The sequence below is a fragment of the Myripristis murdjan genome, chromosome 18, assembly GCF_902150065.1.
Source record: "Myripristis murdjan chromosome 18, fMyrMur1.1, whole genome shotgun sequence".
NCBI lineage: Eukaryota > Metazoa > Chordata > Actinopteri > Holocentriformes > Holocentridae > Myripristis > Myripristis murdjan.
Window position 1 is genome coordinate 366158 of NC_043997.1, and position 12500 is coordinate 378657.

At 44.4% G+C, this 12500-nt stretch overlaps 2 protein-coding genes across 3 annotated transcripts in view; both read left to right on the plus strand.

Moving 5' to 3' along the window:
- Positions 1-987, plus strand: part of eif4e2rs1 (eukaryotic translation initiation factor 4E family member 2 related sequence 1) — a 7980-nt gene extending 6993 nt beyond the window's left edge. For both annotated transcript variants that reach the window (XM_030076476.1, XM_030076475.1), the window contains exons 6-7: positions 247-383; positions 753-987. In XM_030076476.1, coding sequence (XP_029932336.1) covers positions 247-383; positions 753-792 — 177 coding nt within the window. In that variant the 3' untranslated portion in view covers positions 793-987. The remainder of the gene's footprint in view (positions 1-246; positions 384-752) is intronic.
- A 1968-nt stretch (positions 988-2955) lies between these two features.
- Positions 2956-12500, plus strand: part of LOC115376628 (retinal guanylyl cyclase 2) — a 34167-nt gene continuing 24622 nt past the window's right edge. The window contains exons 1-2 of the mRNA XM_030076340.1: positions 2956-3001; positions 12283-12500. The exon at positions 12283-12500 is cut by the window's right edge and continues 33 nt beyond it. Coding sequence (XP_029932200.1) covers positions 12293-12500 — 208 coding nt within the window. The 5' untranslated portion in view covers positions 2956-3001; positions 12283-12292. The remainder of the gene's footprint in view (positions 3002-12282) is intronic.

Here is a 12500-nt window from a genome sequence, read left to right on the forward strand (position 1 = left end):
ATGAATCCAGGTGTGTCTGACCTTTGTTGTCAGGCCAGACACACCTGTACACACACCTGGGTTCATCAGTTTGTTTTCAGGAAGTAGTGAAGCTGTGCTTAAAGCCGATAATCCCCAGGGAAACGAGAGGCAGTTTGACATGAAAAAACATTCAGAATCAATGAACCTTTGGTTCTGTCTGTCTGTCTGTCTGTCTGTCTGTCTGTGTGTGTGTGTGTGTGTGTGTGTGTGTGTGTGTGTGTGCAGGAGGACATCCTGTCGATCTGGAACAGGACGTCCAGCGATCAGACGACGACGTCTCGGATCAGAGACACTCTGAGACGAGTCCTGAACCTGCCGCCCAACACCATCATGGAGTACAAGACACACAATGACAGCCTCAGGTACCTGTCTGTCTGCCTCACCTGTCTGTCTGCCCCTCACCTGTCTGTCTGCCCCTCACCTGTCTGTCTGCCCCTCACCTGTCTAACCCTACCCACCATCATGGAGTACCAGGAGTACACACACACACACTCAGAGGTGGACACGTGGGTCAGCTGCACGCTGCCTCTTGTGTGTTTTTGTTTTTTTGTGTTTGTCACTTTGTAGTTAAATCTCATGAATAATAAATAAATAAATAAATATTATTGATTTTATTTTTTTTTTCTGCTGGATTGATGATTTCTGTTTACATTTATTTGGTTTAAAAAAAATTAACATAACAAATTAATAATTCCAATGTGTGTGTGTGTGTGTGTGTGTGTGTGTTGCAGGGATAACTCCAGCTTCAGGAACACGAAGATCGCTTTATGAGTCACCTGACCCGACCCGACCAATCAGGACACAGATCTGTTCTGTCAGTGGCCACTGGGTGGGGCCAGAGGTTGCTGTGGTTCTGTGTGTGTGTGTGTGTGTGTGTGTGTGTGCGCGCGTGTGGGTGTGTCTGTGTGTGTGTGTGCGTGTGTGTGTCTGTGTGTGTGCGCGCACCCAAATAAATGGGCTGAATGAGAAAATGCTGACTCTGTTTTTTTTCTGGTAGAGTGCAGTTTTTATCACACACACACACACACACACACACACACCCTGACTGTCTCTGGTGTGGAGAACTCTAATATTTAGTCACTAGTCTGTGATGTTTGGTGGCCTTGTACACATACTGATGATGCTTCAGCGTGAGACTTTTCTGAGGAACATCTAGAACTTGAGAACAGAGAACACGTCCTCCTGTGTCCCAGCAGAACCTCACAGGAACCAAGACTGAGCAGCTTCAGGATCCACACGGAACAAGACTGAGCAGCTTCAGGATCCACACGGAACAACCGCAGAACCCAGACCTGCAGAACCCACAGAATAGCAACCTGCTGAGTTGGCAGGTTCCTGCTCTAAATGTAGCTTTCAGTCTCTCCTGTTGAAATAAGTGCTTCAGCAGGTTCAGCACCACGGACAGTACCTGCTGAGGCAGATTCAGCACCACGGACAGTACCTTCTGAGGCGGATTCAGCACCACGGACAGTACCTGCTGAGGCAGATTCAGCACCACGGACAGTACCTGCTGAGGCAGATTCAGCACCACGGACAGTACCTGCTGAGGCAGATTCAGCACCACGGACAGTACCTGCTGAGGCAGATTCAGCAGGTACTTGAAATGTAGGGGGCTTGAAATGTGTGTGTGTGTGTGTGTGTGTTGGGGGGGGTTACCCACTGGTTATTTATCTATTCATTACCACTTTTTTTTTTATTTGTGTTTTAAACCTAGTCAGGAATCAGTTGTCCCTTGTGTGTGTGTGTGTGTGTGTGTGTGTGTGTGTGTGTGTGTGTGTGTGTGTGTGTTAGTGAATGGGTGAAGGGAGAGAAAGAAAGAAGAGAGAATATTGATCCTTAAAATCAGCAGTCCAGTCGTAGCTCACAACAAACTAAATACACAAATAAATCAGAATATTTTCCTCAACCACCTCCTTTCATGTATGTGCATATAAAATACACACGTATGTATGCATGAATGTGAGTTTTGATGATCACAGGGGGTCTGAGAAGAGTTGATCTCAGGACGTCACAACATGTGTGTGTATGTGAGGATATTGATACTGATATAAGATAAGATTTGCCTTTTTTGATCCCACAGTGGGGAAATTCGCAGTGTTGACAGCAGCAGTACACGCACACACACACACACACACACACACAGTGCACAAGTGGACTGTATAAAAATAAGAATAAAAAATATAAAAGGATATATAAGTATACATATATACAATATAAAAGTATACATATATTAAGTTACAATGTACACAACATAAACACAACATATACACACCCACACATACTGTGCTGGTGTGTGTGTGCAGTGAGGGTGCTGTCACTGACAACATCAATACAAACATAAATAATCAGTTGAATTGGAATTGGATTCATCAATTCAATCAAGTACATAAAAAATAAACAAATAAATAAATAAAGAGTACACACAAATAAAAAGATGAACAAATACAAAATAAATACAAAAATAAATACATAAAAATATGTCCATAAATTGAGAACTAAAGGCTTGAACTCAACTGAAATAAATGAGAACGGAGAACACGTCCTCCCCATCCCCCACCCCCCACCCCACACACACACACACACACACACACACACACACACACACACCACCCCCACCAACCTGGGCAGAAGGTAAGGACAGTCCTCTAACACACACACACACACACACACACACACACACACACACACACACACAGCCTGCCAGAAGTCATCCTCTCATTACAGGCTCATGTCCTGAGAAAAGCCACTTCCTGCTCTCCTGAACCCTAAACCAGATTATCTACCTTGCTCACCCATCCTCTCTCTCTCTCTCCTTCTCTCCCGCTCTCTCTCTCTCTCTCTCCCTCTCTCTCTCATTCTCTCTGTCTCTGTCTCTCTCCCTCTGTCTCTCTTCATTCTCTCTCAGGACGATCGGAGTTTCTTTTCTTTTCATCGATTGGAGCTAAACTTCCACATCAAATGAAGCTCTGAGCAGCAACAGGTAAACACAGTGTGTTCTGTGTGTGTGTGTTGTGTGTGTGTGTGTGTGTGTGTGTGTGTGTGTGATAGGTTAACAGCACAGTGAGCGTGTTAGAAAGTGCTTTAAAGAGATAAAAGAAAGTGAAAGAAAGTGGCGTACAGACGGAAGGTGAAATCAGCAAACAGAACAGAGCTCAGGAGGAAAATAAAGTAAAATGAAAGTAAAATCTGCTGTGGATGAAAATGTTTGGAAGGTTTAAAGGTTTAACAGATCAGACTGAGGCTCCGCCCCCTTTGACCCTCAGTGCCGTCCCAACCGGCTGAACATCTGATCTGCTAAACTCTGTCCTGGGATGCTAACAGCTAATGGCTAACAGCTGACAGCTGACAGCCTGCCTGAAGTTAGCGCAGCAGGTTATGACAATATGATCCAGACCTCAGGGTTGTTTTTATTTTCCTCTGTAAGAGATGAGTAGCAGGCAGCTCTGGCACAGCAGATGGCCTTTCTGTGTGTTTTGAGACTTTCTTGCCAAACTAAGAGAGATTCCTCCAGTTTGGTGGAACCCCACATCCTTTAGAAATTCAAAGGTTATTACATCATAGTCAGATAAAAGTGGATTACATGGAGATAAGATGCTCAGTTTCAATACAATAAGTTGAAATGAGGTGGAGGGTTTGGTGAAAGCAAGGAGTTCATTTATACTCCGAGAGAAGACACCTGAGTCTCATAATGACATGAACGCAGCACTAAGGTCGTCATTATCTTTGTCTGCATGAACATTAAAATCATCAGCTATAATGACTTTATCTGTGCTGAGGACCAGGCTCGGTAAAAACTCTGAGAAGTTAGACAGAAGTCCAGAGTATGGGCCAGGAGGGCCGCCCAGTGCAACTAACAGGCTGGGAGGGAATGCTTTCCAGTTTGGCTGTGAGAGACTCAAGGCTTTTGAATGAGTTATTAAGTTTGGGCCTGGGGTTCATTAATGAGCTAAAGTCAAGTCTCGGCCAGTGTCTTGAGCGATGTGTGTATTATTACGACTCGGGGGAGTGGATGCAGTTAGGCTAACATGTTCTTCATGACACAGTCAGGCTTCTGTAAGACAAAATAAATCAATTTGATCATCAGAAATTAATTTGTTGACTAACACGGCTTTAGATGACAAATCTAATATTTAAGAGTCCACATGTGAGGCTCCAATTTTGTTGGTAGTATTCATTTTAATAGTTAGGTGTATAAGTAATATGTATACAATATTTTTAAAATATGTAAAAATGTGTTTTCTGTAACCTATAAAAACAAAATATAAACAGTATGATAAAAAGGTTTGAGTTATTAGCAGTGATTGAGGAATGAGAGCAGTAGTGCTCTTGGGAATAAATAAATACAAATGATAAATATACGATATGGACATACAGTTTTAGCAGCTGAAACAAAAGAATTTTGCACTTCAGGTTATTGCACATTAGTGAATTGCACTGATCCTATGTCTAAGTCATGTGTGTATATACATCTGTAGGCGCAGTTGGATCCATATAACTATAACTATAACTATAAATATAAATGTAGATACTCCTGTAGTGATGTAGTCATGAACAGTCAGTGTTCAGCTCTCATGTGGCTCTGGGTAGAAGCTGATCTTCAGTCTGCTTATCAGTGATGTAATGGACCTGAAGCAGGTCCAGCAGATGATGTCCAGGGTGGGACGGGTCCTCGGGTCCAGCAGATGATGTCCAGGGTGGGACGGGTCCTCGGGTCCAGCAGATGATGTCCAGGGTGGGACGGGTCCTCGGGTCCAGCAGATGATGTCCAGGGTGGGACGAGTCCTCAGGTCCAGCAGATGATGTCCAGGGTGGGACGGGTCCTCGGGTCCAGCAGATGATGTCCAGGTTGCTCAGTCTTCAGTGTTGCTGCTCTACTGAGCCAGTGAGAGCTGGACAGGTCCTCCAAAGAGGACAGTGAGCAGCCAGTGATGTTCTGGGCAGTTTTGATGACCCTCTGAAGGGCTCTCCTGTCTGCTGCTGAGCAGCTGACAAACCACATGGAGATGCAGTACAACAGCAAACTCTCCATGGAGCAGCAGTAGAAGGACACCAGCAGCTTTCCCTACCTGAGGATCCTCAGGAAGTGAAGTCACTGTTGTACCCTCTTGACTTCTGCGGTGGTGTTGGTAGTCTAAGAGAGATCTTCAGAGATGTGCGTACTTGAAAGCTGAAAGCAGGGACCCTGGGTCCACACTGTCCAAGTCTGGAAGTCCACTCTGACGTCAGTTCTTTGGAGTTCAGGATGAGATTGAACACCATACTGTTAGTCTTTGTATTTCATCCCTGTAGAGTGTCTTGTCTCTTACTAAGATAAGTCCAAACTTTTTCTGGAACAATGGTGGCAGACTTCAGGCAAGGTGGGATGATGGTTTAAAATATATGGAAAGATATGGAAAGGATGAAGATCTTTGTGAAGATCTTGGAGAGCTGGTCTACACATTCCCTCAGCACCAAAGCCAGAAGCTTTCCTCAGGTTCACCAATGTGAGCACACATAGAAGTTTGCTGTAAATTTGTTTTGTGTATTTTTTTTTTTTTTTTGGCTGATTTTTAAGTGTTCCCAGTGCAACCCAGTCTCAGTGTTTCAGGATTCAGAGAGTTTGGATGATGGACTTCATCATCGAGGTGAGATTAAAGCATAAAGAGAAAAATGTTCAAATTCAAACACTCATATACAAACATGACAAGAAAAGCAGGAGGAACATTTGTGCCTAAACTGTTTTAAAAGCAGAACAAGCTTAGATCTAGAACGCATGAGGTAGCAGTTGGTCAGGAAGTGTTTTTGAATCTGTTTCTGTGTTTACCTCAGTAGTTATCAGACTCTCCTATCAGCATTTTCCTCCTAGCTAAAAAATGCCAAAACCGCTTATTATAAGGAGAAAATCAGCAACACAGAGACACTCAGAAATTATTTTCAGCCTTTAACTCATTCCTCAAGCCTCTGCTGCCACTTCGATCACCTCTGCTGCCGCTCAGTCCTCTGTCCTACTTCTGCTCGACCAATCAGCTGCCTTCAACACAGTTAACCAGCAGATCGTCCTCTGTGCACTTGCTGAGCTTCTCAGGATCTGCCCTCCACCGGTTTGAGTCCTGCCTCTCAGGGAGAGGGGAAGAGTCTAAGTCCTCCTGCTGGTCCACAGGGGTTCCTCAAGGCTCAGTGCTGGGTCCCCTTCTCTTTTCAATACACACCTCCTCTGTTGGTGCAGTCATGTGCTCGCATGGCTAATGATGCCACTCTCATGCTGATGATACCCAGCTACTCCTGAAGTTCCAGCCAGACGACCTCACAGTCTCGGCACAAATATCAACCTACCTGACTGATACTTGCGTGGATGAAGGAGCGCCACCTTCAGGTCAGCCTGTCAAAGGCTGAGCTCCTCGTCTTCTCAGCCAGGCCCCTGTACAATAACAGATCAGCATTAAACTGGATTCTACTCAGCTGATTCCCATGTGACTTTTGTCCTGAACAACATCAGGAGGATCAGACCACACCTGTCTGAACCTGCAGCACACCTCCTGGTCCAGGTGCTTGTGGTTCCTGTAGCTCCTTCCTGGCAGGGCTCCTGGCAGCAGGAGCCTCTGCAGATGATCCAGAAGGTGGCGCTGCATCTGGTCTACAACCAGCCCAAAACAGGTCACATCCCTCCGCCACTCATATCCCTTCGCTGGCTCCCAGCTGCTGCACGCATCAAACTCAAGGCCTGGACTCTCTGCTGCCTGCAGAGCAGCAGCCAGACCTGCTCCTGCCTACATGGACTCCCTCCTCCAGGTGTTCGCTCCCTCCCAGCCTCCTCACTCCGCCGTGCAGCGATGCCTTGAGCCTCCAGCACAACAAGGCCCTGAACCAGCAGCTGGACTCTGCTCCTCTGAAGCTCCTCGCTGGAGGAATGAGTGACCAAACGCCATTCAACCTGTAGAATCACTCTGGGTCTGTAAGAGGAGGCTAAAAACCACCTGATGGACTGTGTAACTACAATAATAAAAAATGCCTGTATGCTTTCCTCTTTCCTGCATGATCCCTCTGTTCTCTGTCCGTCTCCTCTCTACTCGGCCTTGGAGCTCCTCTGTCCTCTGGACCAGAACCAGAGATTCATGGTTCTCATATTGTTGTTCTCCTGAATTGATCTTTGCTTGTTGGTGTGTAAAAATCTCATATTTACGTCACTTTGGATAAAAACATCTGCCAAATGTAAATTATAATTGTATCTGTTTTTATGAGAGAAACCCCCACTTGTTTTGTTGTTTGTTTTTCATTTTTATTTCACCTGGAATCTGGCCACACAGAATTAATTTTGACTTGTGCGGATTATTTACAATATTTTTATCCCCATCTGACTCTTTGCAGAACCTGCAGAAACACGATACTGCAGGACTTGTTAACTGATGTGTGTCAATTTCAATTTATTTATTTATATAGCCCAGAATCACAAATTACAAATTTGTCTCAAAGGGCTTTACAGGAAATACAACATCCTCGTTCCTTGGACCCTCACATCGGATGAGGAACAACTCCCTAAAAAAACCCTTTAACAGGGAGAAAAATAGGAAGTGTGTGTGTGTGTGTGTGTGTGTGTGTGTGTGCATGGGTGTGTGTGCCAGAAGAGGAAGGAGGGTGCGATGTGATCTCAAAGGTGAAGCTGACCTGATTTTAAATCTGACGTTGTGATTGGCTCTGACAAATTGACTTTACAGCTCTGCCTCCTGTGTGTGTGTGTATGTGTGTGTGTGTGTGTGTGTGTGTGTTGGACAGGTTTAATATGGTTTCATGTGTGATTGGATTAAACAGACTGTCAGCCAACACCCCCCAGCCCACCCCTCCCCTTAAGAGCGTTAGCATTGTTACCATTATTAGTGTTCTTAGTGCTGCTCAGCATTAGCTAATGGTGTCACCCAGCATTAGCATTAGCATTAGCAGTAGCATTAGCATGTGAAGCTATAAGGGTCAGAGGTCACAGGAGTCAGCAGGCCTGAAGTTTTTTATTTAGAAACGTCTTTTCTTCACAAGTCAGAAGATTTAGTGCCTGAAAGATGAAGGAATAAAGGAAAAGCATCTGGCAGTCAGTTATTATAATTAATATATTATTACTGTTATTATTATTATTATTATTATTATTATTATTATTATTATTATTGTTGTTATTGTTATAGTTAAAGTCTTTGTGGATATCCTAGTCTATTATTATATAATAGATATTATAAATACTAATATTATAATTATTATTGCATTTGTAGATATTTTAGTTTAGTTTGTTTCTGCTGTTACAAACTGTTTATAATCTCTTTAATGTAAACTTTAACTTGTTAACATAAACTGTGACCTTTGACCCCAGAACTGTGGAGAGCTGTCAGATGACCTCAAGTGGAAGGTCTGAAGGTCTGAGGGTCTGAGGGTTTGAAGGTCTGATGGTCTGCTGGTCTGAGGGTCTGAGGGTCTTATGGTCTAAAGGTCTGATGGTCTGATGGTCTGACGGTCTGAAGGTCTGAAGGTCTTGGGGTTTGAGGGTCTGAAGGTCTGATGGTCTGAAGGTCTTGGGGTTTGAGGGTCTGAAGGTCTGATGGTCTGAAGGTCTGAGGGTCTAATGGTCTGATGGTCTGATGGTCTGACAGTCTGAAGGTCTGAGGGTCTGATGGTCTGACGGTCTGATGGTCTGAAGGTCTGATGGTCTGAAGGTCTGAGGGTCTAATGGTCTGATGGTCTGATGGTCTGATGGTCTGACGGTCTGAAGGTCTGACGGTCTGAAGGTCTGAGGGTCTGATGGTCTGACGGTCTGAAGGTCTTGGGGTTTGAGGGTCTCCACCTGCACTCTATTTGTTTTAAATCCTTTTGGAAGCTTGATCTGTTGTTGGTGGAGCCAAACTTGTTTTCTCATTCCTCTACTGAGGGGGAGGGGCTGCTGGGGGGTAAGGGGGCGCTGGAGGGAGGGGCTGCAGTGGGGAGGGGCTGACCTGTCAATCAAAATGTAGGAGCATCTCTCCCAGGAAACCATGATAACAACATCAGTTCACAATACCAGTCAGCTGACTGCTGAGTGGACAGTGTGTAGGGTAACCACGGTAACCATATGTCAATTTGCTGAGTGGACAGTATTGTGGTAACCACGGTAACCATATGTCGATTTGCTGAGTGGACAGTATTGTGGTAACCACGGTAACGGCTGACAGTGTAATCCTGACCCGAAGAAAGAAGCTGCTTTACGGCTCAAAATATCCTGCAAACCTGGATTAGACCCATCTCATTACACACACACACACACACACACACACACACACACACACACACACGTAATCTTGTCCTCATCTGCCGCTCTAACCCTGACTGAGCAAACAGACACAAAGACCCATCAGCACCATGACTGCCATCACCATCATCATCATCATCATCATCAGTATTATTGTTGTTGTTGTTGTCCTGGACACTTTTTAGTGCATAACTCTGCCTGGAACCTTTGCACCGCACGCATGCACACACACACACACACACACACACACACACACAAAGGTGCAGTGACCCAGCGAATTCTGATGCACACCCCGCTGGCAGCTGCTCTTTATTTCTGTGTACTTTCCCTTTACTTGAACCGAACACACACAGATTACTCATCACACTGATCACCTGCTGAATGTAACGACACCAGCTTCCTGGCAAAGTCCTGGGGCCTCATTTATAAACATTGCGTACGAACAAAACGGGGCCTGAAATTGGCGTACGCCACTTTCCACGCAAAGGTTGATTTATAATAAAAAACTTGGCGGAAAAATGTGCGGTCCTCCACGTAAATTCTGAACCATCCGTAAGCCTACGCACATCTTGGAGACAAGGGGAATTTGGCGACGCAGATGGTGAATTGAATCCAAACTGCATCATGATTCGTCTCACACATTTATTTACACTCCATATCAAACGTTCATTGTAAATCCACTTCATCACAAACATTCCAAACAGCAGTGATATTTGTGCTCGCGCTACTGAGCCATAACTATTACATAAGGAACTTGCATTAAAAAAAAAAAAAAAACTATATTGTAACGAGTGTAACTGATGAAATTAGTATCACTGGTTGACAAATTACACAAATGACATTAAAGAATTGCAGCCCAGTGCGTTCCCCTGTCACACTTCCGTCTTTAAATCATGCCAGGGTGGTGGATATCGCAGACTGAAACGTAAATTGGGACAAGTTTTGAGGCCAGCAGTCAAATTGCTGTAAACATATAAATACCATGGTGACACTCGTGCGTAATGCTGCGCGATGGATGCTTTGGCACATTATGTAAACAGGAGGATCAGGAGGGAATGAGTTTTCAGAGACCATGAAGATTTCCTGGCCCATGATGATTTAGATTCCCTAGAACAATGCTCTTGGATCTGTGTGCTGAACTGGGTCCATTATTAGAGAGGCCGACCCTGCGGAACCCTGCTGTCCCTGTTCAGGTACAGGTGTTAAACCCTGGGGTTTCTGGCAACCGGCTCTTACCAGCGCGAATTGGCCGACAGGTATGCATTTAATATCAACAATATAATGTTCAACTCTCTTCCTGAAGCCACTTTTGGCTATAATTCTGACATTATCCACAGATCTGGGATATCGCAGCTCTAAGCGCAATAATGCCTTCCGTCTTGGATGGCATTGTTAATGTGACCAGTCGATATATTAGATTTCCCTTCACTGTGGGAGAACAGGCCAACAATAAAAGGCAATTTGCAGCAATGTCCGGTTTTCCAAATTTGATCGGCTCAATGAACTGCACTCATGTTGCTATAAGGGCTCCATGTGACAGTGAATGTGTGTGTTAATAGAAAACATGTACATTCCATTAATGTACAAGTCATATGTGACCCCAACATGCACCTGACAAATTTAGTGGCACGATGGCCTGGCTCACCACATGACTCCTTCATCCTGACACACAGCCGTGTAGGGAACAGACTGCAGGCAGGCGCCGTGCGTAATTGCTGGCGTCTTGGTAAGTCAATAAATAAATAAAAAAAAAAAAAAAAAGAAAACTTAGAAATTCTAGAAATTCTAACCATTCAAGCCTGACGTACTGATGCACTCTTCCGCTAAAACCTGCAGCCTGCAGCCCGCCAGCCCACCACCTCCATTTCCGGATCTGTAAAATTCCGTTTTTCCGCCTTCCTCTCGCAGGTTGCCATGATTAACCGTAACACACCATTGGTCAGATGGATCATTTACATATTCATCAACATTCATGAGGTGCTTTGCATTGGCCATTTATGGTTGAATGTGGGCGTGTAGTGGGCGGAGGATGAGACGCAATCTTGTCCGCAAACTTTCAGGTGGTCTGTGATTTATAAAGGGAAATTGCTTGCAGGTGTGCATTCGCATAGCTTTATAAGTCTGGATTTTTTTGGGCGTACGGCATTTTCGGCTTTTGGGCGTATGTACACTTTTAGTATGGATCCTACGCAAAGTTTTGTAAATGAGGGCCCTGGTCTGCACACATCTGAAACATCCTGGGTTAGAGTTTATGCTGTCTTACACAGACAGTTACACATTGTGCACCTGAGCAGCCTGATGGGGGCGTCTCTGCCTCTGTTCACTCCTGCAGTCTGAAACACACACACACACGTTGTGCATCAGTGTTTCTGCTGGTCCCTGCTTTTTACACTAAAATCATCAGAATTCAGTCTGTGTCCATTTCACAATACACACACACACACACAGAAACACACACACACACACACGCACACAAAGCTTTCACCAGCAGCGACCTGTGGCTTTGCTAGCATGTTAACCTGACAGCCACCAACACCTGGAAGCAGCACGGCCAAGTGAACAGCTCATCATCATCATCATCATCATCATCATTATTATTGTTGTTGTCAGCACATTCTGTCAGGTTGCTCTGAAAAACAAAACAAATAAAAAAAAAATGTTTCCTGGGACGAGATGAAGCAGCAACCCCTAACCCCTGACCCTGACCCCTAACAATGACAATAATAACAATAATAATTCATTTACTCTTACTTATTATATTAAATAGGGTAAAAAAAAATTTCTTGTTTTTCAGAATTATTAAAAGCTTTTCATTTGGATTTGTCCCAGTAGATTCAGTTTGAATTTAATTTATTATCTATTATTAATTTATAATCGATTCAGTGAAGCTCAATAAGAAAGAAAAAGACAAATAACCAAAAAGCAAAACTGAACAATAGAATATTAAGTTTTAAAATGTGAAAACTGAGAACATCCTGAACGTTTATCTCCAAACTGTTTATTTATTTATTTTTTTTCCTCAGGGCTGTCAGGATGCTGCTTCCCAGGTGGTTGCTAGGGGCATGTCTGTGGTTGCTATGCATCGCAGAGGTTTGGACTGTCACCTTCAAGTTGGCTCTGATTGGCCCATGGTCATGTGACCCCATGTTCTCCAGGGCGTTGCCCACAGCAGCCGCCAACCTGGCGTTGTCACGGTTACGGAACGACGGCGGTCTGAAGGGGGGCTACTGGTACGACGTGC